This window comes from Psittacula echo, assembly GCF_963264785.1.
Source record: "Psittacula echo genome assembly, chromosome: 5".
NCBI lineage: Eukaryota > Metazoa > Chordata > Aves > Psittaciformes > Psittacidae > Psittacula > Psittacula echo.
The window spans coordinates 10,525,966-10,544,059 of NC_137739.1; the positions used below are offsets into that span (position 1 = coordinate 10,525,966).

The 18,094-nt window shown below is 42.9% G+C and overlaps 1 protein-coding gene across 1 annotated transcript; it reads right to left on the reverse strand.

Annotated features, from left to right (window-relative positions):
- Positions 1-12,448: 12,448 nt before the first annotated feature.
- Positions 12,449-16,456, reverse strand: MPV17L (MPV17 mitochondrial inner membrane protein like; the record flags this gene model as incomplete). The annotated part of the gene is made up of 4 exons (XM_080619882.1): positions 12,449-12,628; positions 12,792-12,821; positions 14,035-14,105; positions 16,147-16,456. The coding sequence occupies 4 exons, from the start codon at positions 16,454-16,456 to the stop codon at positions 12,449-12,451; spliced, it is 591 nt and encodes a 196-aa protein (XP_080476008.1).
- Positions 16,457-18,094: the final 1,638 nt, after the last annotated feature.

The following is an 18,094-nucleotide window of genomic DNA, read 5'->3' on the forward strand; positions in this document are numbered from 1 at the left end:
GGCCGGGCCGGGTGGCGCGGGGCTCCGCAACTCACTTCATGCCAGGGCGGCCGCAAGCCGACTGCCGCGGTGGCGACGCGGAGTTGACCGCTCCTCTGCGCGGAACAGGGTCCCACGGGCGGAGGGAGGGAGGAGCGGCGGCAGAGAACGGACGCTGCGCACATGCTCAGTGCGGGGCTGGGGCGGGGAAAGCAGGGAAACAATGCGAGCTGTAAACCCCCGCGGGGGTCTGGCACATGCTGTACGCACCCCCCCGCCCGATGGGGGCTCCGGGCTGGTCGGTTCCGTCCCTCCCGCTTGGGTGGGCAGGCTGACCTGCACAGCTATGCTGCCATGCCGCTCGGAGTCCGTGGCTAGCTGGTTTTGTCTGCACATCCCTGCACCTGCCGTGCGCATTCCCATCACATAGCCAAAGCGACTTGAGCAAGCGAGATTTAGTAAATACGCTCGCTGCCAGGGCACAGGAGGACTGTCCTTGTGGCCAATGCAGCTCTGAGCACAGCTGCTGGCCTGAACATCTGGGGATAATGGTTAAAATCCACAGCCATTCACACCTAACATCTCAGGTTGCTGAGCATGCAGCCTTTGGCTTTTCTGAAAGTCCTGTGCTGAATGGAATAACACTCCAGCATCATGTTGCCAAAAGCCAGAGGACAGCACCCAAACAAGTGATGGTATTTTGTATTTTGCATAACCATATGTATTTTTCATAATCATGCAGCTTTGCTATTTACACAGCCTGCTGGGGTTAGAAGAGAAGAAAATGACTATGAGAAAGCACAAATGTGGTGATAACTGTTACCCATTTTTTCTTTAAAAAAAGGTTATGTTAGGAGGTTATGTGGATAAAATCCCTGAACAGCATTTTAGAGTTGGGCAGTGCTTTTCTTAGTGAAATCCCATTACACGTTACTGAGTGTGATATCCTTTCTGATGTAAAGACAACAAAGCAGGAGTTGGGCAAGTTGCCCCATAGCAAATCAGGGATTTAGTACTCCTTGCCTGATTTATGAAGAGTCATGGGGTACTGGCAATGCTGAATACATGATGGGTGCATGAAAGACTGTTTGTGTATCACCTGCTTTTGCCTACAAACTTTATGTTGCCCTTCAGTCAGCAACACTTCAGAAGTACTATCTCTGTATTCAGCGATTGCTAATTGGGCTATACCCACAAACAATTTTGTTTGGGGGGGCACTTGACATGTTGGAGGACAGAAAAACACATTGGTTTTAAAATTGTGACTCTGAAAATCTCTGTAACCATTTCCCTGCCTTTCCAGAAAATTGGAATTGGCTAACAAAATGAGTTGGACAATGTTTTAGGAGGTCATTTAGGAATGTTTTTTCTCTATCAGCTGTGCTCCCAGGGATATGCCATGATTTGAGCACCAGACATGCTGGAAGAGCGCTTGCTGACTATGCAATGCTCCATCCTGACTGGTTTTAGCCTTTGGAGATGAAGACCAAAGAGAGCTCTAAGTCAAGCAGAAAAGCTGGTGGCAGCACTCTGCACAGCTGATTTTGGGTGACAGTGCAGCTGCCTGCTGGGGTGGGCTGGACTGACTCATTTGTAGAAATGAGGAACACAAGTGTGGGAGGAACATAAGAGCCCATCTGGGATCTGGATGAGAATTGGACTAAGGGAAACAGGCTGATTACGGAGAAGGGCCAATTTTGGTGGATCTGAAGACTATTTAACTTCAATCCACCCCTTTAAGTATTTTAGGTAATTATAATCCAAGTGCATTGTTTAGGAGATGGAGGAATGATCCTAGAAATGGAATATTTAAACCTCTGCATTTGTTAGTATGGGGGAAAAACACCCACTAGCTAGAAGCTTGGATGCAGAGTTTAGTTACACAAAGTAATAAATGTATAAGGTGATGTATTGTAACTAGGAAGTTTTTAAAATTTTGAAAAAGTCACAAAATCCAATATGGGCCTAGCCTTGCACTGTTAATCATAAGAGCAGGTATGTGGAAGCCATCCTGCTGAGTTCATTTGCACAGTTGTTTTTGCAATACTAAGGCCTAAGTCTGTACCAATTATTTTGCTAATGGTCTAAGATGAGTATTTTTGCTATTGCAACTTCGGAGCATTGTCACTGCTGCATTTGCAAGTGGAATTCAATCTCTTCCCTATTGATGACTCCCTTCAGTGTACCTCAGCAATATATATGCATTTCTTTACTCACAAAAGTTGGTTTTCCTCTGCTGAAAGCACTGTTAAGGAAGAAAATATAAAAATCCAGGTCTCTCTTCACTGTTTGTAAGATAATGCCTGGTAGAAAACCAGAGGTGCACTTTGCTCTTGTGATTACTTCCCCTGACTGCAGTGAAGATTAAGAGTCAGGATCATTCTTTGTCAGGCAGTACAGCCGTTCTAACACAAAAATAACAAAGCGTTAAACTTCTGCCCAGGGTTTTTATGGATTTATCATTATAATAAAAGCAACTCAGTTGATGAAACAAAATGAAATTAAGTGGATTATGCACAGTTACTCCATTTTGTATGCATTAATGCCCAGATCCATAAGGGGCACTGTGCTCATGTAAATTGACTGTTTGCATAACATGAATTGTGGGATTCATGTGAATCTGTCCTATAATATCTTTTTAAGCAACAAATCTTGTTTCAGAACATTTCTGTGTTGGAGGAATTACCATGTTTCTGAATATGTGATGTCATGGCTAATCTTATTTCCTATGAAAATACCTCCTCTTGGATCTTCATCTCCCATTAGGGTTCTCCATAGGTCCAGATCCTTAGAATTTTCCCGGTTACTCCTGGTACCCTGTGGTACCTCTGACCCTGCATCCCAGAAAGTGTTTCAGCAATGCGTTAGGAGCATGGTGGGCTGTAGCCTCCACACCTTCACACCGCTGTGCTACAGCCTCTCTACCACCTCCAAACCTCACTTGTCAGGCATATGCACGGCACAAAAATATCCATGGCACAAAAAGGAAAGGCTGTGATAGAGCATTCAAGAAAATGCCTGTCTGCTGGGAAACCTGATAGTCAACCAGATTTTAGAAGCACACACTTAGCTTCATGATGCTTCCTCCCCTGCAGGATCCCATGCAGCAGTGCTGCTGTGGGATGAAGACAGAGGGCCACAATTACGCTGAAGAATCTACACAAGCCCTTAACGTAGTGTTGTTTTAGGGCACCATTCACATAAAATAATCCCTGCAATAATAACATTTGTCTATGCTTGAAATACAGCCAACTAACTTCTTCAAGGAACCAACTTCATCCTATGGCATGGATAGAAATGAGAGTGTCATAACCTAGCACAGGGCTTGTCTGAGGCTGCTGCAGCCAGGATCCCCACTACATACTGGTGTGCCACATGGTCAGGTTGACCACTGTGAGTAAACAGACAAAGCTTCACTCAGCACAGTGCTTACCAATGAATGAGGATCTGTGCAGCTCTGCAACTATGGCTGTATGATGTGATATGGCAGCAGCGTGCTGTCCTGGGAGCTGTAGTGCTAAATCTGTATCGTGCACTTCACGTTTTCCCACATCAGTATGACCAGTCTATACAGACAGCTTTACATAGTGGGAGAAAATGGTTCTAATGTGTTAACTGTCCCTCGCATTGTGTTATAACACAGCATGAGCTTGTCTGAGTAAATGGAATCTTATTGTATTATGAATTCAAGTTATCACAGAAAATCAGGTCTGTGTCATTCTAAGTATATTTCTTACACATTTGTATTATCACTCTCCCTGAAAGATCTGTATTAGACTAGAGAAATCTCATTTGCTTTTCAAAGAGTCATAATTAAATATATCTAGTTAAAAAGAGGGGGATAGGATAGCTAAAAGTTACAAGAAGATCCTTGATACAGAAAACATTTTCTTGCTCTAAGCTTCCATCTTCAATTTCATGCTGGCATGAAAGAGCTCTCAGAAGCCTGGCCTCTGACGTTCTGCACTTGCAAGAGGATCTGCTGTAGCAGTGCTGTGCAGAATGAGGGCCTGGATTCACAAGCCAATGCAAGTCCTTATATTGTTCCCTTTTTATGAATCCTAGCTCATGTTTAGTTAGTGCCCTTTCTATATTTACGTATTTAGAATTACAGGCTTCCCTTATATTAACCTTTCTTTTAAAAATATTTTTCAGGCTAAAGTAACTTTATAAATAATTACAATATTCACAGTAAAGTAACTAGGATGTTGATCCTTTTCCACAGCTATCCTAGATCTCTATCAGGATAGAAAAGTGCATCTATAGCTTAAAAATTGTGTGTATTGTGGGCAAGCACAGCATCCTAATGAGGCTGTTGAAAGGCAATGAGATACTTCGAATATGATGTCATGAGTCTGAGGTATGGCAGTGATCCAAATATTTCAATGTTCATAAGTACTTATACCTGAACACCTATTAAATGTCATCTTATTCTGATATATCTTTTTCTTTTTTAATAATGTCTCTATGTGAAATACTGTATGAATGTAGTGCTGGTTCCTATTTGTCATTAACAGTTTTAGCAAAAATGTACTCAGAAAAAGATTGACTATATATTCAACTTACTATTTCTCCAAAGCTGAATTTCTAGTGGAACTATGGAAGCAAAAGACAAGCATTTAATAACAGATTTTAGTGAACAGTATGCCACTAATCATGAGTTAGATATGACACCCTTCACAGGGGCTGGGTTGAACTATACTGAAGTGTTCCATGTCCTAGAAACTGTTTTTCTAGGGAAATCTTCTTGTGTGTAATAAACGTTAAGTGGCAGCACTGGAGCTACAGCATCTGACTGCCTATCTCTTATCCAGATTTGGAGATCTATGCTGTGAAGTTGAGTCTGATCTTACAAATATTTAGATAACTGTAAGGAGGAGAGCACTTAATTGCTTTTCCTATATCAAAATCAAGCCAGAGCCTTGCAGTACTGAGCTCCCCAAAAACAGTCTATGCTGAACATAGCTTGTTAAACATTTGTCTAGTTTAAAATACGGTTTAGGTAAAACTGAATTGATAAATTAATGGTCTATACTCACCTATGCCAAGTTTTTAAGTTTCTGTGTTTGACAATCGTGTCTGTACCTGTATTGAGCCTATTTGCAAATGTTCCTGGGAGGTGACTAATACAGACTACTAAAGCTGGCACAGGACTTCCCACTTACGTAGAATTTTCTCAGCTACTTTCAGTATATGAGGTTAGAAAAAACAGCACAAATTCAGGAGATGCAGTAGCAGAAGAGAAAGGGCATATGTCTGTTAGAAAGAATGGAAACAATCTGCACAGGCCAATGGCTGTAGTCATGACCATAACACAGATTTCAGAAACATACTTCCCTATACTCTTTTCCTTCCCATTTTATTTTTGCCTTAGTAACCGCTTTCTACATTCACTCTCCTTGTAAGGTACAAATTTTACAAAAAAAGCTGTTGTAGCATCCGTCAGATATGTTACAAATACCGTGGCTAGTGAAGTTATCCACGCAAGAGTCTTATTTTTGGCATTTGGAGCCCGCTCCAGCACTATGACAGGATCGGCTCTTGCACAGGTGAGTCACTACTGTGCTAGTGGGTTTTCTGCCAGTGATGGGTGGCCATAGCTACAGAGAAAAACAGAAGTTTGAGTTCAGTAAATTTAGATGTTGAGATAAAGTGGTCTGGGCCATTTTAGGAGCCTTGCAAACACAGTGAGCCATAAGTAATATTCTGTAGGTATGTCCATTTTGAAGTTATAAGAATTCTGTATAAAATTTGCAGTCACAGCAGCATGCATCACCAAGCACAGCTCTCGTAGGGCCTGAGCCTTTCCTCATTTCACTTAGTCCAAATGCAAAGGTGACTTTCTGTAAGTCTCCATTTTACCTGCGTAAGTTTGGATCTCACACAGAGAGTGCAAAACTGCTTACAAGATGTAAAAAGACTATGTCAGCTTCTTGCTGATCCATGTTCCTATGCAGTATACATTCTCTATTACTATTGCATCCTACCAGCCATGTCCATCAGCATTTCACATTTCACTACCCCCTTCACTGGGACTGGAAGCTTTAAATGTCACAGCCCTGAATTCTGAAAGGATTTTTTTATTACTTTAATTTCTCTCTAAGTTTGATCATCAGTGGTAGCAAACCTTTATTCTATTGTTTTTTCAATTCCTGCCCCAAAACAGTCAGCAAAACACTGTACAGGTAACTGCCGTATCACATCAGGTGTAGTTACTATGAACACATAATAATTCATTACTATATGATGTTCATTCTGAGCTAGACAAAATACTTCAGTGTCACTGGTGTATCACAGCAAATCAGCTGCAGTTAAAGTCTTGTTACATTTTGGATGTAAAAGTTTATGATCCATGAAATGGAAGTAGCTGAACACCCTTAGTAGGGAAAGTAAAGGTGGTTTTTGCTTCACAGAGAGATGTAAACAATAGTAAGATGAAAGTACCACAGGGAACTAGGCATTGAAGTAGATTTCTCCAGGCCAGCACAGAAGAGAAAGGAAAAGACTAGAGGTGGAAGAAGAACCCATCAAAAACCTTCTATTTTCTTTTCTAAATATTTGTGCAATGAGAGAAAGACTGCTTTCCTGACAAATCAAAGAAATAATAGTGTGAGGGTTTATTCTTATGCATGCACACACTAAGTGCACACTGATTCCAGGCAAGAACGTTGTAACCTTGCTGCCAAATTATACCCTATAAAAGGACACACAATTCAAAATGAAGCTGACACTTCTTCCACAGATAAAGGATCTCATGTGGTGTAGAACTTTGTGTGCGTGGTTTATGAGTCCATATGGGCCAGACACTGTATTTATCACAGCCATCTGAGTGCTTATGCACTTTACTTCTGTTGTAACTGGATAAAGTACAGTAACTGAACTAGGAACAGCATATTCCCATTCTCCCTATCTCTCTGGTGACTGAACTACCTACTAGGTTATATATTCATGTTTCCTCTTGGTCTCTCTGATTTAATCAGTCTTGACAGTGTAAAATGGAAAAGGGTGACTGCATCAAGATCCCATATTTAAGGTCTTCTGGCAGAGGGGAGCATTTGCATAGATGTCTCATGGACTCTGACTGCCTGTCTTTCTTTCCTGTTGTTTTACAGCCCCGCTTCACAACTGGCTTTCTCTGAACATAGGAAACAAAAAGGCTCATCCTTCAGTTTCTGAAGTTCTCTCGTACTCGCTGCTCCAGCAGAGCTGCCCTTGACAATGTCTTTTCTGAACATACTCCACACCTCATTAGTTTTTTCTGGTGCTGAGACTTCTCTCAGCTCAGATAACTGTAATTGTTACTAGCATTGCATAAAGGAGAATGATGCATTTTACTATACTCTTTGCAATGAAGTCTGGTTTTCTACCTGGATACATGGTGCAAGCATTTTGGGCACTGCCACATTAAATTACAAACTGCAGAAAAAGGCAGGCAGTGCTTCTTAGGGTGGATGATGTTGAAAAGTATATGTAACACTCACAGGTAAGTAATCTGCACTCCTCCTTCTTGTTTAAAATGGAGCACAGTAACTTTAACATCATTGTGGACTGGCAACTGAATGTGAACTCTCAGCGCAACTTTGAAATTAAGGGAGCACATGCCTGGCTGCTTAAGCCTAGGAATATTAAGCAGAAATAGAAAAAAAGCATTATCTGCGTGAGGCATATGTGAAATGGTCACTGGGCTTAATCTTTACAGCACTGCTGTCTACATTTCAAACTAGAGGTTGCACAGCAAAAAAAAAAAGTTCACTAGAGTTTGAACAATGATTTCACAAGACCTAAAGGTAGTATATAGTTTATCCAAGAAATAAACAAAAACTTTAAGTTTGCCACTACCTGCGTACAGGAGCTTTGCCTGCTGTACCAACTCTCTAAATCTTGTCAGAAAGGCAGTAACAATGTATTAGGATATTAAGGCTAGACTGATTTAGATAGGTGATAAAATTTAATAAAAATACATTAATAATTTCTTAGAGCTGTAGACAATCCTTCATTATTTGAAGTCTCTGGGTACCTTTCTAAAGATTGCACAAGACTCAACATCACTGATCTGATTCAGGAAAAGCTCTTTGCTTTGCATTATGCAGGGATTCAGACTGAATGATCTTTTTTGGTCCCTGTTGACCATAAAGTCTATTAAGCAGAATTTTTCAGTCTGAAACCTTTCCATAAATCTTTCTCCTCATTCTAAATATACAAGAAGTTACAGCAGGGAATTAAGGTGGTGTCTCTCTTCCAGTCGTGGAATACTCCCTTCAGCCTCCAATCTTCTGACCCATTTCCTTCCCAAAAGTATCCCACATAAACTACACTGAGAGTAGTCCTTCAGTAAGGACCCCATGGCTAACCTCAGTTCTGTTTAAAAGCTTTTTATATCTTTTCCCTACCTGAATTCCTCTGCTCCTTCTGTAAATGTACTAATTATCTAAACAGACTATTATGTAACATTTTTACCTCTGTTTAATAAAGGAAAAATTAAGTCCACTGGCTTCAGCATAAAGCTTTGAAAGATGGCAGTTCTGTTCAGAATTTGTTCAGAAGTAGCAGGTTACTTAATGTATGTAACAAACCTTCAGAGGGAGTGAATAATCCCTCCTTATCTTTTACTTTGCTGCTGTGGTAAGATCTATGGCATCAAATCGAGCTTTTTCCTGCATGTGGTCCACGAAGGTCCCATGAGAACTTTGCATGAGACCTGGCTTTGTTTATACATACATTAGTTAAAGACAGACAGAGCCGAAGAACAGCATTTAATGTTTATTAAGTCTTTGCAAAAACACAAGACACTTTTCAGTCAACTTGAAATTAATTATTTTAGTCAAATTCAAGTATTTCTTGCACATCTCACTGGATTGGCACTAGCAGTAGAGGCGGCAGCACGAGCACAAAGCACTGGCACTTAAAGCACAGAATCAGAGGGCTGAGGCTGCATTGATTTCAAAGGCTGTGCTATACAGAGAACACACCAGATAGGGTAACAAACTACAGGCAGTTTCACCTTTGCTCCATTATGAAACTGGTTATTTTATGCTGTGTTACTGGATGGTTGTTTCTGGTGTGAAAAAGACAGAGGCCTTCTGGTGAATTTTCTAAGCCTAGAAGGATGTATTTTGCATACTAGTAAGCACAGGAGGTTCATTTGCATATGCAAATGCAGTAGGAAAAGATATGCAGTAGAAAAATACATTTTTAAATTCTCATTTTATCAAATTCAGACTACATCTCCATATCTATGCAGAATAACACAAAGCTGGAACAGCACCTGATATAAATATCTTCTCATCCCATTTGCTCTTAGAGAGGATCCATGACGCGAAAATGTCACCTGAACGCATGCCTAGCAGCTATTGGCAGCGTGTCCCCTCCTTTCTGAGCTGTATAATTCTGTTCATCTTTCTGGTTATGGAAATCTGCTGGCAGTAAGATAGGTACAATTCCTTGAAATAGTCATAAAGGCCTTATGACTGCTTTTGGAAGGGAGTGGAGAGACAATTAGGACAAGTCTCACCCATTTTTAATTTTTCTTTTTCTTTTTTTCAAGAAATAACTGAATTACCAGAAGATTCAAACAAAAGTCTATACACATGTATCAAATAGGATTGGACTACATGACCTGGACTGGACACCCAGAGGTCCTTTCCAACCTCCACCATTTGTTATCCTATGAAATTGATCTTCTAAACAAAAAAAATTGTCAAGAAATAATAAAGTCTTTAACAAGTAAGGGGTGAGGTCCTCGGACTATAGTGACAGGGGCAGAAAATCTTTAGAAGGTGCATTAGTGTGCACTGAGAATTTGTCCCAACACAGCTTCATTGTTTTCTATTCTGTAGCTCTGAAATATTCATAAGACCAATCAGTGTCTGTAATTAAAGAGAAAAAAAACATCGATTTTTTAATATGAAAAGGGACTTGGGTTACCGAACTGTCAAACTCCTTCATATGAGAAACAAGGATTACGCAGAATCTAAAGTTCACTGAAATGTAGGAGCCACAGGCTTCCATTACATGAAAGAAGTGTACTTCAGAACATGGAGAGAAACCCTGAAGCCCACAGTCAGAGAAACTTGAAGACAAAGCAGGATTTAGCTCAAATTCTCAAGCAAAAAGCTAGCAGCACAAAAGCATAGGGCAATAAAACACAGCTTGTATAAGCTTTTAAGCTATTCAAAATAAAAGAGGGATCTTCCATTCATTAAATATTCCTGCTGAAGAAAAGCATCAGCATCATACAGATCATGAGAACAGTTTTAAATTTTTTATTCACCTGGGGATTAAGTTTTACCAACGACACTCATGCAGAAGTATTTTTTGCGCTGAGTTTCAGCAGAACATCACATACTGCTTACAGCAAACCAACACCTTTCTGCTATTTCACTCTCCTTATAATGTTGTTCTTTTCCTTTTCTCTTCTCCAAGAGAATTCTATTCATCATTAAACACTTAAGGCACGAACAGAAAAATAAATAGTATCTGTAAAAAACAAGTCAAATACTTAGTGAGTACACCTTATCTGAAACTTCTAAGTCTCACTGAATAGAAAATATCAACACAAAAAAACACTACGGAAATTGCTTCTTTATCCTGAGGACTTTATACACACAAAAACAATTTAACAACTTCAGCTGTCTAAATCATCTATTCACTCATCTTTCATTTTTAAATAGATAGATAAAACGCAGTTAGTTCCTCTGTGGATTTCTACTCCTACTGGGATGTCCAGCATCAGGACTGCCCAATTCACACAATTCATGCAGCAACACCAAGTTCCTCCCACAGGGACATGTATGATAGACACCAAGCAGGGGAATGCAACTCACCAATTATGAGCACCTACAATGAAGCTATCTACATAGCAGCCAGTCTTTTGAGACTGTTATCAATGGGAAGAAATAGATCCCCACTGTGCACAATTCACTGTACCCTAAAACAGATGTCTGCAACTGTCTGTATTCCTCCACTGACTATATACAGAGCTTAAACTGATTAGCCAAGTTGCAGAGTCCACACTACAGATGTCAGAAGTCAATTAAAATTCATTCCACCTTAAGATTGTAGGCAGGTGTCCTCTTCCAAGTCTGCCTGTGCAGCTGAAGATGGAACTGCAGTGACTTGTCTAAGTAGTACAGCTGTTGGCCAAAGGAATGTCTGTTTATAGCCTAAGCAGGCTTTGGTTTATAGTTTAGACAAGACTGAGGAATTCAGACATTCCTCAAAGTGGTTTATTATTATTGTAGCAAAGACACTTGAGTCTTCTTCTTACAATCATCATCAAGATGGGTTAAATCAGATATTGTTTCAAGCTTACTATTTAGTAACTTCAAGGCATAAAATCCCATTCTAAATAAACCAAGGGCTCCTTTAATGGTCTGATTTCAACTTCCTGCAATTACAGACATTTGCACAGTTCCTGTTATGAGATAGAGGCACATTTAGAAAACACCAAAGAGCACACCTGTATCCAGACCTTAACATCTCCTATGTGTAGTTACGCAGTGTCTTTTATGAATAGGAATGTTTAAAAGCTGTTTCAAGAAGAAATGGTAGTTCCTTACATATAGCTGGATTGTTTTGAGGTGGATTCTGGCATTCACATTACCTTTCTTCCCATGCTCTTTTTCTTCAAAATCTTAATTATATTTTCAACATAATGAAGTAGGAGGAAAGAGTCAAACTGCCAAGACTCCCATGTACTCTTCAGTACTTTGACCCTTGAGGGGCAAAGGAAGAAGCCATTGACACATATAACAAAAGCTCACTGCAGTGTTTTGTTGAGTTCTATCACGCAGGAGCTGCTTATGACTGATTCTTCCCCAAGTGTCCATATGCAGCATCCACCCCAAAGAACTCTGATTGAAGTTATTTATCTTTATTCTGACAGTTAAGATAAAAGATACGCAAATATATTTCAGGTTTGTACATTCTATGAAATAATTATTTTCTATATGTAGAATAAAGCAAGCTTGCCCCTACAGAAAAGTGGTCCCTGCAAAACACAGCACACTGGATTAAACAGATTCAATGACACTTTTTAGATAAGAAAGCCACCAAATTTTGTTCTGCAAAAGCAATCTTGCACTGATAACAATTATCAAGTCCAGTAATTGATGATTTCACATTCTATTCCCCTTTTTCTAGCAATTACAAGTGCTTGCAAATTAAATTAGTTACTATTTCTCCCCAGTGAGTAGGTCCAACATGATGTGCAAACGCTTACATTGCCCTGTAAGGCATTTGTTCCCAGAAGAGATGGGCTGGCAGCATGAAAATAATTAAATGCTAATATACAATTAGCCTCTTTTATGAAAAATAAACAGGCACAAAGACAAACTGTTCCAGTCCTTATACTAACCAACAAATGTTGAGATGACTGGTTATTTTAAACACAGCAATGAGGCTGCAGTGCAGTTTACAGACTTTCATAAACTCAGTTTAACAATTTAGACTGTGTTCATAACTGAAGTTCTTATTTCTCTGATGAATCTTCATCTGCATTGACCTCCTCTCTTTTGAGCCACATAAGTGCTGACTTTGCTGTGCCATCTCCACTCTGTTGGGAAAAGCAAATGAAGGCAGCCCAGAGAAAACCACAGAGCCCGGTATAAGCTGTTCGCAGGTAAACAGGCACAAAAATGAAGTTTGACAGCTGCATTGGAAGGAGAGAGAGCTTAGTTAGTGCTCCAGGCATGGTCAGGTCTTACACCTACACACTCAGCAACTCCACTGACTTCTCAATGGGTTAGATATGCTATGACCATATCAGATCAGGTTTTATGAGAAGGAACGGCTGAGGTACCCTAAAAACTCACCTGCACAAAAGGCCAGTACATCAGTCCCGTCTGAAATGAAAATGAATCATTTGTTATTCTTACAGAGTTCAACGACAAAGATTCATTTTTTTCTTATCACATTTAGAAAAGACTGAAACATCCTTGAGTAAAGTTAATAAAACCTGTTCAATTTTAAATTAAGTTGCTTAACTTTGAGGTTGCAATATTAAGTTCCTAATAATCTTCATGAGACTCTATGCTAGAAGTTTCCAAACACATTATTCTAACTAATTTTAAAGATGAAACTCTAAGCACAGTTAAGTCTTGGCAGTCACTTGACACCAGACACATAAGCTCCTTTACCAGATGGGTGAACAAATGTTTAAATACGTGAACATTTGTTTCAGCCATGAATGAAAAATACCACTGAACGCTACTTCACACTTGCAATGCTCCTTCCAGTTACTCATATATGTAAGGCTTTTTTGGAAAACCCAATGGATAATTTACTCATAGAACAGAAGGCTAATAGAAACCTTATGGTTTGATAGCATATAGTGGGCACTGTTTTTAGAATCATCCTCCACAGGAATAAAAATAATCCTTTTCTACCCATATAAGTCCACAATGTGAGGAGAAATTCACATTGCATCACAGTTTTTCCTTATATAACTTTTTTTTTTGCTAATCTATCATTTTCTCACACCTGAGAAATCTTTAAAATTCTTAATCTGCCAAGCTCTGAAGTAGCACAGATAATTTATTTTTGTGTATGCAGAAAGGCAAACCAAATCCAGCTATTTATACCGAAGTCATCTTAAAACAAGAGTATTGTGTTTTTGAAAGTGATAAGACTGTCACTGGAAAGTACAGGCTGAAAATGATTCCTAAAAAAGATGTCTCTATAATTAGTGTTTTTAACAGGTGTCCCTGTAAGAGTTGTCAATGACATTACTAACTAAACAGAGGGAGGTACTTCTTAAGATAAAAGGTAGTACGATCTTAATCAGCATTGTCTTGTAGGGCTGTAACTCAAACAGAGCTGGGTGCAACTGTTATGTATATAAATATTGTACATTTTTTAAATGGCATCATTTCACCCAGCTGGCAGCAGTACCAGCTCCAGACTACCCTGCCTTCACGAGACTGCTGGTACTTAAAGCCTCCTACACATAAATAATGCAGTGAGAGAAAGCTGTTGGAGGAATGAGTATTTCAAATATTTGATCTGGTAATACTCTTGTTTTGCTTAGCTGTGAGATAAGTGAACTGCTTGCCTCACCTTATATGTATTCCAAAATTTCTTTCTACAGTCTGAAAAGATGTCCTCTTTCTTCTGAAGGATGCTCATACCTGGTGGCAAAATATTTACAACTATCAGAAAAATGTAAAAATTAAGTGTTCGCTTTCTTCAGTGATACCCCAGACTCTTCTCAGAATATATTACAACAGCTTCAGAAAGAAAAGATACCATTCCAGCCACCTAACGGTGCTACATCAGAGCTCCTCAGCTACTGACTTGGGTCTCAATGTTGGCACTGTAGATCACCAGGAATATACTGTACAGGTGGTATATCACATCTGTTCCACTGCCACATAATAATAACCAGTGGTATAGAGTGGAACAGGCATGATGGAACCTTTTACACCCTTGAGATAGAGAAAATAAGCCATTCTGTTCCCTATGGAATTGTCAGGAGTGGCTCAGACCCTCAAAGAAGTTTAGGTGCCTACAGACCACTGAAGGCAGTGGAGAAGGGCACCTGATTTTTCTTTTTTAGTTTCAGTCATAATCATTATTTTTTTCCGTCACAAATAATTGTATCAAATCCAAATTGTAGTACTGACAAGCAGAACAGTTTCAAACCTAATTGTTTAACTCTCCACATACAGTGTTGTAAAGTTTTAAATAAATTCTAGTTCATCCAATCTCCTCATGATTCCAGTAAAACCCAACCTCACACCAGGCTCCCACCATTCCACCCAAGATCAAGAGAAAAGCAGTATGATTTGAAATTACACATTACACACATGCAAACCAGAAACAAACCGAGTGAACTCCCATCACATGAAATATCATTTAAAGAGTTTATTATTTTGAGCCCTTTAAACGATATTTCATGTGTCTCGTGTGATGAGAATCTTTAGGTGTCAAATGAAGACTGCATCTTTCTAAGGGATGAGGCAGCTTTTTAAAGATCACCCACTCTAACTGGAAGACATGACCTATATTTTGCAAAGGTATTAGAAAACATGCTTTTAGCAAATCTAAATAAAATCTAATAAAATCAAAAGCACATAAGAAGGGGCCCAAAATTGCTTAGTCCAACTCAGGCATCCTTCTAGGTATTTGCACGCCATGAGGTGATTGGTCTTTCTCAATCAAACATTATTTTGGAATCACACAATTCTGCTACCCAATTTAGGGATTTTTACTGTCCCTTTCATGGTCCTTCAAACCCTGCTGGTCCTTGGGCAACTCTCTGCTTACATTCTGATACAGGCAGACAGGATTTTGAGAGTATCTGGCATTTGACCTCTTCCTTCTTTTCTTTTCAATCACAAACTGAATTATTTCCCTGTCAGGGTCATAAAATGCAGATGTCAAAATGCCAGGCGAAAAGAGCACACATCTTGCTCTTCTTTCACATGACATTTAAGTTAAATGACAGCCTTGTTTTACACTAATCTCACCTATTCTTCTTCTTATTCCATCATGTTTATTTTTTAAATAAATACTCATCTTAAGTGTCTTTATACTCGATCGTTTTTAAGATCGTAGCGTACTAGCACGCTGTATTTCTACATACCCTCAAAGCAGAAGGTGGTACAATTTGCTGAACTATAGCATTTCCTGACGTTTATAGCTATTTGTGTTTAGGAAAAGAGAGAGCTGATATGGAGAACCGAGCAGAGCAATTCAAGCAGACAAGGATGGAATAATCCTTTTCAGGCGCTTTTAATTCTTTGTCACTAACAGCTGCGGGGCCCAACCAAGCCCAGCGCAGGGCTTGCCTTGGCACAGCACTCAGTGCCTAAGGCTCTGCGTGTCGGGCTGTTCAGTACACAATCTCGGGCAGAGCTACCGGCGCCTGCGGGTCCCGATCGTCTCCCAGCTCCGAGCTCTGCTCCGCCTGCGGCGTCTCCGGAGCTCCGGCAGGGCTGCACAGCAGAGTAGGCAGCCCGCTGCCCAAGCACCGCGCAGCTCCGCACCGGCGGCTCTGGGGCTGCGGGAGAAGAGCCTCAGCGATCACTGCCCAGAGCGTATGGGGCACCCGGGCAGCCCGGGATGCACAGCCCCGCTTTCGATAGATGCTCTTCCCCCTGCGTGCGGCCGCCCGGTTCTCCGCCCGCCGGCCCGAGATGGCGGTGCCCAGGCGGCGGCACCACTCACCCGTGTAAAAGGCAAGGACGGCGACAGGGGCGCCGAGGAGCTGGTCGCAGAGCACCTTGCCGAGGACGGCGGGCGGGCGGCGGCCGGGCAGCGCCCGCTCCAGCGCCCGCAGCCAGACGTAGCTGAAGTTGCCGTGGAAGGCGAGAGCCACCAGCGCCACTCGCCGCGTCTGCGCCCAGTCGGGCGGCTGCCCCCTCCGCCGCCACAGCTGCTGGGCCGCGTCGCCCGCCGCGAAGAGGCCGCCGTACAGCAGCACGTTGCAGAGCCAGGGGAAGCGGCGCACCCCGCCGCGCAGCAGCGCCCCGGCCATCGCCTGCCGCCTCTTCCGCCCGCCGACACCTCCTCCGCCTCCTCGCGGGCCCGCCCGCCGCCACCGCCCTCGCTGCGGTCCGCGCGTCCCCTCGGGGCTCCCCGCCCGGGTGCCACCGCGGCCAGGCCTACCCCTGCAAGGAAGGGTCTGCACCCTGCGGTGGGACGCGCGCTCGGGCTCCCCGCGCCGGTCGCCGATGGGCTCGTGAGTGGCCGCAAGGCACCCGGGCTCCGGTTCGTGGTCTTAAGTGACTGCGTTCACGCAGAAGTAGGTTACTGGGTCTTGCTGGGCTTTGGTCTAGGTCGCACTATGGATGTACCGCACAGTATTGCTGCAGTGATTAAGAGACGAGAAAACTAGGCGCTGTTCGCTTATTGTTTAATTATCTCTTTGTCGCTTGCTTACGTGAGCACGTTATGGGGTTTTCTTTTCAAATTTGCTGTTGTTTCGCAGTCTGGTTTCTGCGGCCTGACTGCGCGGGGCTGGTGCTCACCTGAGTACCTGCGCGGTTGCCCTCTGCTCTTGGGCCATGTGAGGAGAAAAGCCAGCAGCAATGTATGCTTTAGTCGAGACTCGTGTACGCAGCTTTACACTCATGGAACCGTTGCGACGGCGCAGATCTGACGTCCAGGCAGCGAGCTCACTGCAGGGAGACGGTGTCCTGAGGTGCAGCTTTTGAACACAGGAGCAGGTCGGGAGCTCCCGGTGCTGGCGGCGGGCTCAGGTCTGGCTCGGAGACCCACCTCCTGGTACGAGGTGTCAGTTCACTCCGTGTCCCGATAGCAACTGGGATGAATGCTCCTGAAGCCATCGTGAAGCCTTCCAGGGATGGCTATAAATAGGCATGGATGGCTTGCAGATTGAAAAATGTTTTAATCACAAGGTAGAGCGAAGTGAACTGCCCAGTGCTGGAGACCCGCGCTGGGCACTCCGCTGTCCTCACACACAGACATGGCAGGGCGGGAAACAGCCTCCGCGGTAGTCATAGAGTCGTCTAGGTTGGAAAAGACCTTTAAGATCAAGTCCCAACCACTTACATCTGACACCTGCAAGGGGGGCTATTAAATAACAGAAATGGCGTTCAGAGGAAGAGGAATGTGCACCAGCGAGTAACTACAGCTGGCACGACCAACAGGAACGCTCTGGACAGCGGGGTTTGGCTCTCCGGTGCTCGGCCCAGCGGCCCATGGCCCCAGGCGGCGTTGCCCGGGGTCCCCCTGCGGACCCTTGCGTGCAGGAAGGTTTTAGCGCCGCCATAACGAACCCCGTAGGCCAAGCGGACGGTCCCGGGGTGACAGCCAAGAGATCTGTGAATGCGAGAGCCCTCCGGGGACCGAATCTCGACAAGCAGGCAGCACTCCACACAGCTCCCGCCTCCCTGCTCCGCTCCGCGGCAGAGCCGTGCGAATCGCGCTCACTGCGCATGCGCTAGTACCTGTCACCTCCCGGTCGCGCTGCGGGACTGTTCCACCAACTGCAGCTGGGGGACCGAGAGGCGGCGGGCGGTGTGCGGAAGGGGGGGAGCGGGCTGCTCCCTCCGGCCCGTGCCGTCACGGCGCGGCATTACCGCGCTTTCTGCAGTACCACTGCCTAGCATTCCCCCCGCTCGTGTGCGCGGTGGTTTCGGCCGCGGGGCGG